General features: G+C 37.1%; 1 protein-coding gene across 1 annotated transcript in view; it reads left to right on the plus strand.

Moving 5' to 3' along the window:
• Positions 1-17,725, plus strand: part of LOC107104537 (syntaxin-binding protein 5-like) — a gene marked incomplete at its 5' end in the record, with an annotated part of 87,114 nt that overhangs the window by 37,747 nt on the left and 31,642 nt on the right. The window contains 2 exons of the mRNA XM_015404549.1: positions 4,357-4,457; positions 16,595-16,729. Of these exons, the coding sequence (XP_015260035.1) occupies positions 4,357-4,457; positions 16,595-16,729 (236 nt within the window). The remainder of the gene's footprint in view (positions 1-4,356; positions 4,458-16,594; positions 16,730-17,725) is intronic.

Here is a 17,725-nt window from a genome sequence, read left to right on the forward strand (position 1 = left end):
TACTGATGTACTATAATCAGGGCATACAATCAATCCCAATTCTTTTCTAAACTGTGTTGCTAATTTCTAAAATATAAACTCTAAGACAGATTTTTAGAGTTGGCGGGAAATGTCACCAATATGGAAATCAGTTGGAAGCAGTCCATGCTACATTACAGTCTTTAATCCCATGATTAAATTTGTAATCTAAGGCTAATTCTCCCTGGGCTCCAGTCTTTTGAGATGATGTTCTGGTAGCACAGCCGCAGTGGGATTCAACTGTAATAGCAATTTTCTTAAGACGTTGGGCTGACGCCATGATATCACTAATATCATGTGACTTTACCATGAATTTACTTTTCTCATTATGAAGCTGGTATTAACGTTTGCTGGTCTTACTTTGCATTATTAACATTTTTGGTCATGCTAATTCATTAATTTATTCATGAAGGAAGGAAGGAAGGAAGGAAGGAAGGAAGGAAGGAAGGAAGGAAGGAAGGAAGTATACAACAACCAATGTAGAATAAAAACAATTAAATATGAAAGATTACTACCAAATGATAATAAGAAACACACGTTTATTAAACAAATAAGGTAAAAAAAATTAAAGGGAATAAATCAAATAAAGTAAAGTCTCAGGATCTTTTCTTTTTTTAATGATTGATAATGCAAATATTCTTATATTACATGTAATGTCTGCCTAATAGCAGAGCTGAAGGATGTATTGTTTTTTCCATCATGTCTAGCAGTATAGACACCACATCCCTTTCCATAACTAGAACTATGGGCTCTGAGCCAGTAACTATGACAAAGCAAGTGTTTTTCATTCTATTGTTTAGTTTCTTTGATCAATGATGCAGACAAAACAGACTGTGGGTAGAAAACCTCTCTACCAGAGACTGATAAGAGAAGCAGTTATGGAAACTTTTAAATGTCCTTTGCCTTCATGCTTCTAAATTGTAGATCAGACAAACAATTATCTTGGTATTAATCTTCTCTTTAAAGATCAAAGATATTTGCTAAATATTTTTGTTCTTTGTGGAAAGTCACTGACTGTAGAGTTATTTGAGTTATTCCTGTGGACTCAGAGATGCACTGGGTGTCTAAGTTCTGTGGAATAAAGAGAAAATGTATCTGTGCTGCACCTACTTTTTGATCCACTCAATTCTTAGATGACACAAGCTGTGCTTTGTCTGTTAAGGAAACGAGTACAGTACCTGTGCTGCGTGAAGCTTTTCTTATTACCGGTACCTGTTATTTGATCTTAAAAGCATTAAAGCTTGTGGTCCAAAAATTTGCCACAATGGTCATTAGTGGTACATTTAGATGCTTGGAATGGTTACTCATAAAACATTTGGACAGAAATGTATCCTTAATATAAGAGGAAATTGATTAATTGTGAAGAAAAACTGGTAGCACTCAAACAGATAAGCTTTTCTAGAACTGTTTTGCTGCATTAAAAAAAAATTTAAGGGGAAAACAGTAAAGCAAAAACAGTTGCTGCTGTTTAGCAATGCCAAGCCCAAATGACGTATGAGGCTTAAACTTGAAAGACTTCCAAACCATCTTAAACTCTGTTCCAGGTCCAAGTTTGAAAGCCAGTAGGATTTGCTACAAACAAACATGGAAATCTGGCTTACTCCTGACAATACAAACTGATGGAAATGTGTTGTTCTACATTTTGTGCTTTGCAAATTGTAGCAATGTGAGCAGATTTCTTGTGCTATACATTTTCTGCATTAGTTATTTTTTTATGAAAATACATGTTTTGTTGCAGTTTTTTGTTTAGGTTTTTTTAGTTAGTTTTTTTAGTCTGTCATTTTCATTGCATTTTGAGATCAGGGTCATTTGTTTATTTGCTTAATTAAATTCACGCTTAAATTTACTATAGTTTAGATAACATGAGAAAAAGCAGGCCATTTAGAACGGAGACAGGAAATTAATGAAGAGTATACAGAAGGAACTTAAGTTCAAGATAAGAGGAAGCACGGAGGCATACAGGAAATGGCTGGAAAACAAACTCTTGCAGAACAATGACAGGGATGAAGAAGATCAGAGGCTTTAAGCAGAAGGATGATCAGACAGATGGAAGTCTGGACAGAGCCGATGAACTCACTACATTCTTCAGGAAAAAATCTCAGCATCTTTCTGTCCTGCCCTCAGTCACATGGACATCCAGCCCTCCTCTGCCATTGATTCTCTCCTGCTTCTATTAGTTTGTTATCAGCCAAATCAGAAGGTGATGTTGCTCCCTCCACCTTTCACCTGTCTATCTCTAGAAGTCAAGTAAAGAGGCAATTGGAGAGACTGAATCAAAATAAGTCACCAGGTCCTGATGGTGTCCGCCCCATAGTCCTGAGAGCCTGTGGGATTCTACAGCATCTCTTCACCTTTAGTCTGACCTTGGAGACAGTTCCAGTGATATGGAAGACCTCCTTCCTTGTTCAGGTGCTAAAGAAGACTCAGCCAACAGTCATCAGTGGCTATAGACCTGTTGCCCCAACATCCCACATCATGAAGGTCCTAGAGAGACAGCTATGAGGACCCCCTGTTTTCTTATCGCTGTGGAGTTGGAGTAGATGATTCCATCATACACCTGCTTCAACAAACCCACTGTCATTTAGATAAGGCAGACTACTGTGAGGATCATGTTCTTTTGTGTGCATTTAATACTATTTAGCCTGACTGACTTGTGAGAAACGTCAGTTGTAGGGATCAACTATCACCTGGAAAGACTACCTGACAAACGGACCACAGTTTGTTGGACTGAAGGGTCAGCTGTCTAATCAAGTAGTCAGCAGCACAGGAGCGCCAAAGGGGCCAGTACTCTCTCCAGTCCTTTTTACCCTGGACATGTCTGACTTTAAGTACCAGAAAGAGTCCAGTCATCTGCAGAAACACTCAGATGACTCTGCAATCATTGGTGCATCAAAGATGGACATGAAGCTGAGCACAGAAAGTTGGTGAACCGCTTTGTGGCATCTGATCCTGAATGTCAACAAAAAAAGGGAGATAATTGTAGATTTAAGAAGAAACAAGAGCAAGTTGAAACCCTTTAACATAATGGGAGTAGAAGTGGAGGTGTTTGAGGAGTATAAATACATTGGTGTTCAATTGAACAACAAACTAGACTGGAGACACAACCATGAAGCCGTCAACAAGAAGGGATAGAGCAGAATATACTTCCTAAGGAAGCTTACAGTAGGTCCTTAATGTTATAATGTTTAATGTTATGATAATGTTTCAAAGCGCAAAAGTCAGTGACCTAATTTCATTTCTTTTTGAACTGCATATCTTATTCATTGGTATTTACATTGTGGAGTATACATGATCAAAAACTTGAGTTTCAGAAATACTTGTAGAAAGTGTCCCTCAAAGTTTTAAACTGTATATAAACTATCTATTTTAGAAACGGCTTTCACTTTCCTAATCCTAAATCTAGCATAACACTCTTAATTTGTATTCTAAAATAATATTACTGGCTTAAATTAAATGTGTACCTTTGACCTCTGAGGATTTTTTTCACTTTTCTACAAAAACAACTAACAGAACGTCACTTAAAGGGGTCATATAATGCAAAACAGAGTTTGCATTGTCATAGATGACTAACGATAGTTCAGTGGGTGAAATGGACATACAGACAAGTTCAAACACCATTGACACCTCCTTTCTCTGCAAATCTCACAATTCTAAACTTCCACAGTAAAACGGGCGAATTCAAACAAAGCACCAAATTGACGTCAATTCGGGGATTTTGCCTTATTTGGTTCTGGCCTGTACTTTTGTCACGCCCCAAAATTGACATACAGACCACCCCACTGGTTCACTGGCCCAAAGGAGGGGGGCGTATTAAGTATCGACTGCTGGGCCGCTGACTGGACCGTTGCACTGTAGTCGACCAAAATCACGAATTTGAAATTCCCCCGGACATTTTTTTAGGTATGAAAAGTAGGACATGTTCGGGAAAAAGAGTATGCCTGGTCACCCTACCATATCAACAATTTTGATGTTTCATTGAGTGAGTGCTTGTTGCCATGATGATTTGCTCAGCAGCTTTGCTCGTTGTAAACCAACCAAGCAGCGCACAGCTCATCTAAATTTTCATGAGCATACCATAAAAGGAAGGAAACCTGTCGTTTCATTCTAGGGCTTAGCAGGCTTGCATTAGGGCTCATAGAACAGCAAATATGCCATTTTCAGACCAACCAATGTTACACACCATATTCAGATACCTTAAGGACCGACACCAAATACCCTATTTAATAATTCTATGACCGCTTTAAAGCAAAGTAAATTATCCCTTTAAGCCAAAAGTCAATAAACTTGCTCTACTTGTGCACAAAACTTCTATTAAAATGTCTTTCTTTTGTTCCTTAGGGGGCACTGGTAACAGCCTGTGCAGACGACACACTACACTTGTGGAACCTCCGCCAGAGACGACCCGCTGTCTTGCATTCACTCAAATTCAACAGAGAGAGGTATGCAAAGTGCCAGCTTGATTTATAGACATCTGATTAGCACAAACATATATTTACTAACACTGAGTAAACACAAACTTCACACCTTTCATTTATCTCGGAGTTTGGATTGTTTTCACCTTTTTTGAGAAATCCGACCCAGTGACCAAAGATTTTTACTGACTTCCTGTGTAAAACTGAAATTTACTTACCTATCATGCCGTACCAGAAGATTGCTCTACCAGCCTTGCTGCTTTGGTTGAATAAAGGTTTTTAATATAATTTAATTAAATATTTCCAATGCTTTGATTCTGGGAGAGAGATTAACCTTTTGCCTGCTTTGGTTGTAAATGCACAAATCCCAGAGATCTCTGTGTTCCTTTGCCTTGGAACCACATAAAGGAAGTTTCTACCCCAGTGCTACATACTGCCTTTTTATGAAGGTCTGTATAGCAAAAAAATATTAAATAAATAAATAAACTTTCATCAAAAAGAAAAAAGGAAAAAAAGCTATCCTTGTTTTGGTAATGGTACCCTGGTCATTTGAAACATGGTGATGCTTGACTACAACTTGATATTGCTGGTATCAAATGTGAAGCCTTGTATAGGAGGTTGTATTGAGAACACAACTGTGGCCCAATAATAAAAATAATCCCCAAAAATACAACTTGCCTAATAATTCTGCACACAGTGTATCTCTTCAGGGTCCTAAAGCTAAAAAAGATAGGATTTTGCTGTTGTACTTCTAAATACTTTTCCTAAAACAAAAGGCGGTTCGTGTTGCAAAAATAATGGGCCATTGCAGAGTCCTGACTCATTATGCTAAACTTTTTATGACACAAGTTAACAAGAAGTCAACAAGTTAATTTATTTACGTGACTTATGTTGTTCTCAGTTAAAACACTACTCTGGGATAAACCTTTGAAAACCTCATCTTATTTTGGTCACCTTGCATCTTAAGAAACAGTCATGTTTTTTTATCATTTGAATATCAAGACAACATGCATTGGTTTTAGTCACTGTATCTTTGTTGAATCTGAATATTTTTTTTTTATCTGTCAGCAGTTTTTTTGAGAGCACTCTCAATCTTGTGCTCTGCACGAACATCTTAAGCTCCTCTAAAAAAAACTCTATAGTGACATAACAAGAATCATTTAGTTCATAGTTAGGTTCACCAAGGGTGCTGGGAAGGTAATCTGGGATGCATACAGAAAGCAGTTCCCTCTCTATGACACCAGATGTAATGTAATAATTTAATTTCTACATAGAGGCTGGTGGAAATAGCTTAAGGAAGAACATGATGTAAATCCTGTGGCTTTGGGGCGAAGGAGCCTATTAGCAGGAGTATCTGCTTATTCTAGCAAATTTAAAACAGAATTGACCCAACAAGCCTTTTGCCAAAACCCAACTTAATCATGTCCAAACAGGGCTGCTAGAGCTAAAAATAACTACTGTGAGCAACAAGGAGAGCCATTACATACAGAAAAAATGAAAGAGTGGTGACCCTTTGCAGACCAAAATTACTCCAACAGTGCAACAGCATCTCATTCAGGATGTTGCAAAGAACCGGAAAAGCATCTAAATCACACCAGGTTTCACTTTCCATTGTTAAAGGATAGGGTTCATTAATGAAAAAACATGGTTTGTGTACTGCTTTGCTGCCTTAAGACCTAGATGTAATGCTTTGATTTATACAACAGTGAGTTCTGCTTATACCAGGAAATCTTTAAGAGAATATTCAGCCATCATTTTGTGACCTTATATCCAAGCACAGTTGAGTTTTTGATGCCTGATAATAATCAAAAGTACACAATCAAGTTGGCCTCCAAATGTCTAAAAAAGCAAACTGTACATTTTGGAATGATGTCTGAACCTAAGAATGATGAGAATGTATTTTTTAGGAGGCAAATACTCAAATATGGACAGCTTGCTTTTACCTTAATAAATGAAATAATTAATTGAAAACAACATATCTATGTGTACAAGGTCCTTATCTGATTTCAACATTTTTTTGATTCAACCAAAATCAAGGCAAACGTTTGGAGGCAACAAAGATCAAGATGAAACTTGATTGATGCAAATGATCTGACCAAATGCTGTGGAAAATTGTTTGTATACGTAATTAACTGATGCTCTGTAAGAAGTAAGACTCTAATTGGTTAGGGGAAATACATGATTAACAAAAAACAGAGAGAAAAAAAGACAAAAATTTAAGCTCTGTCAGAATCCATCAACCATGTGTTTTGCTGTCTGTCAAAAAGCAAAGCCCTTTTATTCAATGCAACAATTCTGTTTCCATGGTACTGCGGCATGGCTGAGATGGAGATCAAGTCTATATCTGATGATTAATGATTAACTTGAGTTCAACATTAACATTTTTAACTACCAGGTGCTTGTGCTGTAATCCATGCTATGTTTTGACTAATTATGAAATCAGTCTTAACAGTAGAAGTCAAGATAGCTGGACATTTTGAAAGAAATTGGTGTTTGTCAAGCTTTTATGCTTGTCGGTCGAAGACAAAGGAGAAAAAGAAGAAGATATGTAAATAGTGAAGGGTGTAACTGGAAAGGTGTTATTTTTTAGGCTGAACACCTAAGAGGCGTTTTCTGAGAAAATCTTCTTTAATTTTTTTTTTTTAAAACCCAAAGTGGGAAATTTTTAAAATGTTGATATGATGATTTTGCTCATACATGCAAGCTTTGTGGGGTTTTTTTATGATGACGTTTTACCATCTGTAACCAGCATGCGTGTCTTGGTCACCACATTGTTGTGTTAACCATGCATGTGTCCGTGCTTTTCACAGCCCTTTTGATGTGATTTGGCAGTATCACAGCTCCACCAAAGTCCCCGGCATATGTACTACAGCTTCCTCAGTGTTTTTTTTTCATCTTTTAAAATATATTTATGAGATTTTCTGTCCTTGTGCACTGAATCAATTTTAGAGTCACAATGTCACTAGCTTTCAAATTTCTTTCAACACAAAAGTGTACCCACAACATTTTATGACATTTAACTTCAGTTATCTGATGACAACATTCTTCTTTTTCTAACAGATGACCTTCAAAAAGATGCACTTGCAAAACTTTTTTCAACTGATAAAAAATAAATTTCCATTTTGAAAGGAAATGGACATGCTGGCTTAAAATGCACTATAATAATATCCAGTATCATATATTTTTAAATTTGTAAATGTAATTTGGTATGAGTAAGAAAAGTTAGCAAGTAAAACTTGTCAGTGACAATATGAGATCAACAGATAACTAAACATTAATCTTTCTGATTTATAGCTCTGCATCCCTAAAGGCATCATATTCTCCCACTCAATCTTTCAGGGGTAGAGACATATTTTCTTTGTTCATAAAGACACTTTGATGATGCTTTTGAAGACTGACTGTGATGAGATATTTCAAAAATACAAATGTTTCTGAGTAGGAGCAGACAGTACAGAAATCACTCATCAGTACATGCATTCAAACAACGAATACATAAGCCGCAAGGGGTCACCTCATCATCTAAGCAAAGACTGGCAGTTTCTAAAGTTCTCAACAGCAAAAGTAATGCAAGAATGACTCATAATGATGGTATGCAGAAGGTTGAGTGCTCAAGAGTTTGTTTTTAATTAGCAGAGCACAAATATTTCAGGACTAGCGTTACAGCAGTCAAGGTGGGAAAATGGGGAGACATTGTTACATGTGTTTGAAGTATTAGTTTACTTAGAATAACCTAGAGTTTGATTTATACTTTGTGTTTAACACAAAACCGCTTCTTATAGGAAATCCAGGGACAGAGAATGGTGTTAGTTTTAAGATTTTCATTTTAGTCATTAAGTTTTTTTTTCTTATAAAATCTGTTAGAGGAGGAGGGGTAAGTCAATTTAAAACTTTAAAAACAAGACACGCATCCAAAAGCTGATGATGTTCAAAGTAAAAAATGTTGTACTAAATTAAATTACAATAATGATAACATAAAGGGTTTTAGTCAAGAACTTTCTGAGTTTTCTTGAAGAAAGACTGTAGGGGTTTCAGAATGGCCTTTGAAATTGATTGGACAAAGGGTGATTGAAATAAATTAGAAACTATTTCAGACAATAGAATTGATAAAAAAAATAGCTCTCTAGTATTGACCACTTTCATAGATAAAACAGCTACATATTTATGATTTGAAACAGTAGAGCTATGAATTGATGTACCGTATTTACATTTGAGGACAAATACCAATACTGAGCACATTTCCATACCGTTCCATACCCATTAATTTTTTTTTACATTTTTACATGTTACAAACTCAAATGCCAGAGTATTTTATTGGGATTTCATTTGATAGACCTAATCAGCATGTAAAGCTGAAACTGTAAAGTTGAAATATTAAAAATGTAAATGCTTTTCAACATTTCTTTTACAAATGAAAATCTTAATTAAATGAGGAATATATTTTAGTCATTTTAGAGGTTCTGGTAAATCATTAATGATACAACAGAATTATATGCACTAAGCAATATACTTGACGGGTCAACGTTAATAGCTTAAAGCAAATTTGATTATGAAATAAGTTAAGATTTGAAGCAGGCACATCTGACAACCAAATATTGAAAGGAACTCTTCAATTTCAACCTACCGATACAATGTCATCTAAACTGAGAGGCTAATCAGGCTTAGCAATGCTCAGTATACCTAAATGGAAAATGGTAACTCCAAAGAAACTTAATGAATTCACTAATGTGTCATTATAAAAAGACTTGTTTGTGGATAGTCATATGTGTTTTAGGGTTAACAGCTTACATTTTGAAGCTAGTATTTCTTTGGCTACATTATGAGGGATTTTTTTTTTTTTTCTGGTGGGAACCTTAGGAAACTTAGGAAAATTAGGTCAGATTTCATGGGGAGACTGACTGATCCAGACAATGGGCAAACCTTGAGGAAAACATCTTATAGCCTGCAAAGACTTCAAACTGGGTCAGAGATTCACTTCCCAGGATTACAACAAAAAGTTTAGATCTAAAGCTAACTTAGGATGTGTCAAGAAACATATTTACTTTTATAGGCATTCTACAACCAATACCTTGGGCTCTTTTGTAAAGATGCATTGTAAAATATTTACAATCTCACTAAATATCTTAGACATGTAAGCAGTGGTAAATATTTTTTAGGTAGTTTCCATCAAATGCATTACAAACATCTAGATATATAGTTTCTTCCTAAACCTTGGTGCAAAAGGAGGAGGCAGAGCCACTTGCTCTCATTTGAGGGGCATTGAATCACAGTTTAAGACAATAGAAGGGAAAAGGCATCATGAGTCACCCACAAAAGCTGAGCAGTGCCTTTCCATTTAGCTCTGTGTCTCTGGGCTGAATCTCTGACAATTAGCGCCCCAACACCCTACTGGGATCCCAAAAGAATACTGTCTGAAGAATTGTTTTGTGACAACTGTCAGCTTGTGCCTGCTGGTCTTCTGTGACTACTGTGCTGCTGTCAAAAATAAATAGATAAATAAAATAACTGAAAAGACGACAAATAAAACACACATGACATAGTGGACTGTTTCTATTGTGTTTCTCTGAGCAAAACGAAGCCGTTTGAGCTAATGTAGTCATCATTATGGCACATGTTTGTTGTTTAATGATACAGTAAGTCTTTAGGGAGTTCTTTTAGCAGTTGTGACAAGTCACGCAGAGCAGATGGCAAGGTTGCCAATTCCCTGGGTGATGTTACCAATTCACTTAATCTCTACATCTGTTTACTTCATTAAGGGTCTTTGCTCCTCAAATGGCCTCACAGAGAATAGTCAAAAAGCATCTAATCTCACTCTTTCCTTATTTTCTTTAGTAGTAGTTACACAATCGTGGCTCCTTGTTCCTCTGGTTTAACTCAAGGCTTTTTACTGTTTGTTAGAGTTCAGTTCTTTAGGCATGCAACCTTTTGTATTAAACATTTACATTTTTTTGTTCAAACTAGTTTTTCATCTTTTTACAAGACTTGATAATTATAATAATAAAAACCTCATTACAGAAATTGTATGTAAAAAGGATAAAGTTTATTCGCAGAAGCGTTCTTTTCAATAAAATATTTACCAACATAAAACGCTTTAATTGGAAGAGATAGGGGCATCACCTCCAAAACACTTAACAGTCACTAACTTCCGCTTGTTTAAATTTTCACTTTCACCTTAAAGGTATAGCAGAGAATTTTCGCAAGTTTTGCACATGCACAACCCTGTACCCGCTCCCGAGAGGGAACGCTTATTAAATTAATCTAAGAGCTTGCACAAGCCAATTTCTCCTCGTGCACGCTCTGTTTAAAAGTTGCTGTTTGCTTCACTCATACAAGCTTACGTATTTTCCAAAAGAAGACAGACAGAAGCAATTTTTCCACTATGTCAGACAAACCCCCGGTAAGTGAAAATGGGGATGAGCACAATGGATGACTTACATAAACAACTTATCATCAGAATGAGTGACAATTGGGAAGACCACTTATTTTGATGATCCACCTGGAAATAGAACATCCTCCACAATACCTTTAAGTTTTTGTTAATAGAAACCTTAGCCATCATCACTCCTGTTGAAGTCCCAAAAGTGCACAGGTTTACCTTTGTGATGGTAGGACAGACAAAAATGTTTTCTGGGAGGCCTGGGTTTGGATCTTTGATGTTGTTTTGTTTATCACTCTCTTACCATCCTTCTCCCTGTGTGTTATGTATGTCAAGTTAAACTTAATGGCAAGTGTCTTAGAACTGTGTCATATGCAGAACCTTGGCAATACAGGAGGCAAGCCAGGCCTTTTCCTAGAGCCTCAAGCTGAAGGGAGAACTCTGAGGATAGTACTGCTTAATAACAGTGATAGTGGACAATTTTAACAGTGAAACTAAAGGAAATAAAGCAGAAGTACGCCACACAGCCTCACAATATGATTCAAGTGAAAGGGCTCTTTCTAGAGATTTTAGGATGACATTACTCGTACTCGTCGTCTCCCGCTTTATCCGGAACCGGGTCGCGGGGGCAGCAGACTAAGCAGAGACTCCCAGACTTCCCTCTCCGCTGACACCTCCTCCAGCTCTGTTGGGGGAAGCCCTAGGCGCTCCCAGGCCAGCCGAGAGACATAGTCTCTCCAGCGTGTCCTCGGTCGTCCCCTGGGCCTCCTACCGGTGGGACGTGCCTGGAATGCCTCCCGAGGGAGGCGTCCAGGGGGCATCCGAGGAAGATGTCCGAGCCACCTCAACTGACTCCCCTCGATGTGGAGGAGAACCGGCTCTACACTGAGCCTCTCCCGAATGACCGAGCTCCTCACCCTATCTCTAAGGGAGAGCCCAGCCACCCTGCAAAGAAAGCTCGTTTCAGCCGCTTGTATCCGGGATCTCGTTCTTTCGGTCATGATCCAGATTTCATGACCATAGGTGAGGGTAGGAAGGTAGACCGACCGGTAAATTGAGAGCTTTGCCCTTTCGCTCAGTTCTCTCTTCACCACGACAGACCGGTGCAGCGTCCGCATTATTGCAGCAGCCGCACCGATCTGTCTATCGAACTCCCGCTCCATTCTTCCCTCACTCGTGAACAGGACCCTAAGATACTTGAACTCCTCCACCAAAAGCAGGGACTCTCCTCCTTACTAAAGTGACTAAATGCAACAACCATATGAAACACTAAGGGTATTAAAACACTGATGTGCTTTATCTCCCCCGTGGCCTGTTCTGATATTGCCATCACCTTAAACCTCCAAAGTCCTTATTGAATTGTGTGCCGTCTTATTTTTCCTCTATCAAATAATCCGGCTGCTTGCAGGGTAAGTGACTTTTGGGTTGAAATACAATGAATCCCTGATCTCTACAAATCTAAAAGGTAACGGTGTGTAGTTGTGTGTACCTATTTTTACATGCTGACGAAGACACAAGCATTACTAGTGATTTAAGCAGTTTTGTGTTCTAATGTCTTGCAAAACTACAAACACTAATGTCTTTATTTAAATATTTAAATGGGACAATATTTCAAATGTAACCAAATTTATGTAAGGAGTTCGATCAAAGCACGCTCCTGTGAATAACCCAATCATTGAAGATTCAAATTTGGTGGGAACATTGGATATTGGTATTCCCAGATGCTCTTCATTCAAGCTAGTTAAGCTTTAACATTTTTAAAAGAACAGACAAAACCTTAACCTCTGCATGAGCATACCCAATGGAGGAAAAATTCAAAAACCTATAACTAAGAGTCATTATAAAAAGTGTAAACTCAGAGGACATGAATAAAATGTTTTCTGAAGTGTATTTGTAACCTTTTTTGGTTGTGTTTGAAAATGACAAAATTACAAAAAAGGTTCAAGCAGTATGAATACCTTTTACAAAAGCCCATTTTTAAATATCCAGGAAGTTTAGTATGTGAAATTTTCATAAGCATGTTTTGGAAATCCAAAATACAGCTTAATTGAAACAAGAACTTGCAAAGCTGTTGGCATGTCTAAAAAAAGAGTTACATGAAAATGTTGGTTTCATAACAAGCAAATGTATCAAATGTACCAGATACTAACAGTTTATTATAGTTTAAAAGACTGGCTGCTGCTTTACAGAAAGTCTACAGTTATTGCATGAAATAAGTATTTTGCAGGTTTAACAACGGAAGAATAGGAGGAGCAAAGGTTATTAATGACATCTGTATTCTAAATAAAACCTTGATTCAGAATGAGTCATGGTTTGGCTTGTGGAAGTGAGTCACACTATGATGTGGTGGAATGATAAGAGTAAAGTTAGGACTTAAGTTTCAAAGTAAAATTTTGTGTTATGTATAAAGTTTCAATTATTGTGAGACCAGGCTTTTAGTTTTTCACCACAGATGATTACTGATAACAAACTGAAATTAGAAACCCTACAAGAGTGACTGTTCTGCTTTTGCAATTATTGTTACTCTGTTACCCTAGAACATTTTCCCAACAACTATATCACCAGAAGTGCCTATATTATATTTGTGAGCCATGCAGAGATTTTGCAAGTCTTAAAGGTTTCTTTACTCATATGTCTAACCATAGAGTGGTGTTGTTGTGGAAGTCTGTCTACAGTAAATTCTCTTGCATTGACAGGTTGCTTGGGCACGTAAGTCGCTTTAGGCTAATCCTGCACATGTAATGAAGCTTGGAAACCTTATAACTCTGACATATGGTCATGCTGAAAACTGCAGTCACACACTCTGGACCTGAATCGTTGGAGAATCAAAATAAGCATTAGAAAATTGCATTAGAAAAAATGCATTAAGGGAATATATTATCAGCGATCTACAAAGATGCCATGTGGAAAATTTAAGATGTGGAAAGAGCTTTGGTAACTGAGCAAAAGGTTCCTGTGCTACGGGCAACTTGAGATTGGTCATTGAAAAGGAGAAAGTGAGAATGATAATAATGGTGAATGATATCGATAGTGAGTGCACTTTGCAAGTATATATAATAAGTGCTACATATAAAAGTATAAAAGAGAAAGAGGAAAATAAAAGTTATATTCAAAAGTTTGTAATGGAAACATAAATCTCTGAAAAACGTACTTTATTTGTTCCTCTCATAGAAAGAAGGATAATCAGATTTACAGCAAGATTAAACAGCTTGCTTTGCTTACAAGCACCAAATTGACCCAAACAATTGCAAAAATGTCCTGTAATTATAAAAATATAAGTCTTCTATGTGCCAGTTAAAGAACATCAAGTCTGGGTTTGCACCTGACTTTTAAGCTTGGTAAAAGTAGACCTTCCCCCCATTTCCTTTTGGATTTAATCTCTTTGCGGCTGCTTAGAGTTTCATTTGCATAACATCCACCAATAAATCTGAGCTCTGATTATTAGACTCTGATCTGCATATTCATGGTTGTACATGTTTTAAAAAAAAGTTTTCAGGTGCTACCCTCTAATTTTCAACAGACAAATTTCTTTGGACCTTGTATGAAGATTAGCTTTGCGTGTGCAACATATAAAACTCAAAAATGCTTAAAATTAAGTGAATACATTTAATAATCATGAATATCTTATTGAAAACGTATATAAATATTCAAAAAGGCAATTTTTAAAATAACTAAAGGCTAGTAAAATTACCAAATCATTCAAATAGCATTTTTTTTTTTTACTATTTCTTAATAATAAGCTTTGAATTTTACTTGCATTCAGTTTTTTACCAGATTTCTTTTCACATTATATATTTATCTTATTATTAAAATTGATATTTATTTCATAATTATTTGTTTATTTAATTCGGAGAAATTGTATTCCATAGCTAACGCTTTGTGAGCAAGTCTTTTGAAGATCAGGCCTTTTTTTTTCAAACGGTAAAGAAACTCAAGAATATTATATGGCTAAAATGTAGGAGGGTCATATGGACATTATAGGTTATGGGTTTCATGAAACAAAATGAGATCAGCAGATATTTTAATGTAAAATATTTTAAATGTTTCAATAGCTAACTGACTTCCTGTTCGCCTGTATATCAGTTAAAGGGAATGAGTTAAGTCCTTTTTCCTTACCTTAGACCACTCCCTTCCTTAACACCAAGTTTTCTAGTTGTTTTATACTGAAAGTGTTTCTCACAGAGGGAACGCTTTAACTGGTTAAAAAGTATGTTTTGTCATAACATACTTCTATATTTTCTAAAATTTTTAATCAAGTGCAAAAGCAGAAAAAGTTAGTTTTTAATATTTATAATAGTTTTTTTCCAGGTCCTGCAATAGGATACTTGACTTAGACTTGGACAAACTTTATTGTAATTTTGTATACACAGAGTGTTTACAAAACAACATTTTCATACATACAGCTTTTTCAACAGTGATTGAGCAGCTTGGCAGTGAAATGAACATTTCCAATTATCAAAATGTAAATAGTGTAGGAGCGTCATATAACCCCAGAATGTAGGACCCAGTATTCAGGCGAGACAGACATTGGGAAGTTTCAAAGCATTTATTCAAAACAAACAGAACAGAGAATAAGCAGTTCTGTGGATCTGAGGATCTGCAGCGACTGCGGGGGGAGGCGGGGCACAAACCATCACTGGCACTCCTGTTTAGGTGGTCACACAGCTAAGTGACCACGATAATCGGATGGAAGATGATTATCAATGTGAGTCACTTACCTGGTTTAAGGTAAGTTCAGTCCGACTCCTAAGAGTGAGGCAGGATCCAGCTAATGGATGGCCAACGAGATGCGGCGCAGAGTCTCCCAGAGTGTCCCTGATGCACTAGCCACATCTAAACAGGCAAATGTCTAAGCCAGGTCAGGGAAACAGTCCAGAACAAGGACGGTTCTGAGATCCAGGAGTCCGAAACCTGGTCAGGGGTTCCGATCGGAGCAGGAACAGACAGATCAAGGGTTCCAGGAATCCACAGAGTGTTTAGGCAGATTCAGAGTCGCACAAGTCCAGCAGCGAGGTCAGGCAGACACGCTCGGATGAAAACAAGCTGACTCAGAGGTGGAGAGGCTAGAGACAAGGGATGGTACCAGGAGAACTGCCTAACTTTAAACTGGCTCCCTTCCACCGAGCCAAAAGAGGAACAGGGAGCACCCAGTGGGCAAGAGCCAGGACATGATCAGGACATGACAAGACAACACTAACACCATCTCTAACAACTGGCCTCCTAGAACAAAAACTTGAACTATGGAAAAAAAAAAAACTAAAACCCAAACAAATGAATAAACATTATACACTGATCTGGCCCTGATAGCTGGGCTGAACCGTATATAAAGCAGAAGGAGCAGGTAGATAAGATGAATGATAATTAGTGAGCGGAGAGTGTGTTCGGCAGGTGAGCGAGGTGAGTAATCAGATCAGCTATCAGGGCTGTGACCATGTCAAGGAGAGACATGGCGTTGATTTGGAAGTTTCAGAGCAGTGCAAAAATAAACAAATATGGTAAATACTCTTGAATGTGTAAATATCATCTTATGTCATGTAGTTTATACTTGAAAGGGATCAAGCTCTTTACACAGATTTGATTAAATCATACTTTCAGTAATGTTATTGTCCTACATTAGTTTGTTAGGTATTCTGTGAACTAAAGGGTTCTGTTCATATTGTCCAATTTGCATATATATGAAAGATAGCTGTTGTTTTAATATTTAGTCTAATGCATATCAATTTATCCATTACCATCCTTCTGCATCTGGTTCAGACAGTTGGTTAATTTACCAAACTCCTTTGTTTTCCAGGATCACCTTTTGCCACCTACCGTTTCAGAGTAAATGGCTCTACGTGGGGACGGAGCGTGGAAACACTCATATTGTCAACATAGAGTCCTTTATTTTGTCTGGATATGTTATCATGTGGAACAAGGCCATAGAACTGTAAGTATTTCAAACACCACACACACCACACTACAGTATTCACACCTTTAACAGTGGGAGTAGGTTTTAATTTATCAGGGTTGATGATGGTGAAGGAACAGTGTGAATTGTTAAAGTAGTTAAATCTAGCTTAATACATTTTTTGTTGTGCTTTTAATGATATAGAAAACAGTTGCTAAAACCTGGTCTAAACAAAAACACTTATTAGATAGAATTTAATATTTGTATTTAGTTTTAGTTTTAGTTATTGTTAATTTCAATGTAAAAACTCATCTGAGTTTTCGTTTTTGTTTTTGCATTGTTCTGTGTGCAGGCTAGCAGTCTACAGTCGACTTTAGATTGAAAACAAAAATCACACTCACAAAAAAAAGGACACAAATATTGTTCAGTTGAACCGTACGCCCTTTTTTTCTTTACTTCACCCGCCTATGTGCCACTCTTCTGGTTTTACCCTGACACGTCACCCTCCTGCAGTGTCAGTCATAAGTCAGTTTTTTGTGTTGTTGTTTTCTTATGTCAGCCCAAAGTAAAGAGAGCAGTCTTAACACTGATGTGTTAGTGTAGGAGGCTTGTCTGCCAATCAGTTCATAGGGCCAGGGTGTTAGTGTTAGTGAACAAAGGCTGTTATCTGACTGGTGCTTTATGGATCTCTCCCTGGAAATACAAAGTACTTGTTTAAATTTGCTGACTATAGAGATCTGGCTGTAGGCTGCAACCTTATCAAGATCCCTGATCTTGATCAGGCTTATTTAAGAACAGCTGTTTGCTGATGCAGATTCCCAATCTGATACTCCATGAAAATCCTGCCACATACAGTATGCATACATGTTAACTAAGTGACGGTAAATTAACACAATATGCCTAAAAAATATTACACTTAATAAGGACCTTCCCATAACCGGTCCTTCTTTTATTGAGACAAGCAGATAAACAAATGTTAGTGTCAGTTGATGGGCCAAGGTATTTCACATCAAATGAAATAGATAAGAGGATAAG

Source organism: Cyprinodon variegatus, unplaced genomic scaffold (assembly GCF_000732505.1).
Source record: "Cyprinodon variegatus isolate N-32 unplaced genomic scaffold, C_variegatus-1.0 Scaffold1783, whole genome shotgun sequence".
In the NCBI taxonomy this organism is placed as follows: Eukaryota; Metazoa; Chordata; class Actinopteri; order Cyprinodontiformes; family Cyprinodontidae; genus Cyprinodon; species Cyprinodon variegatus.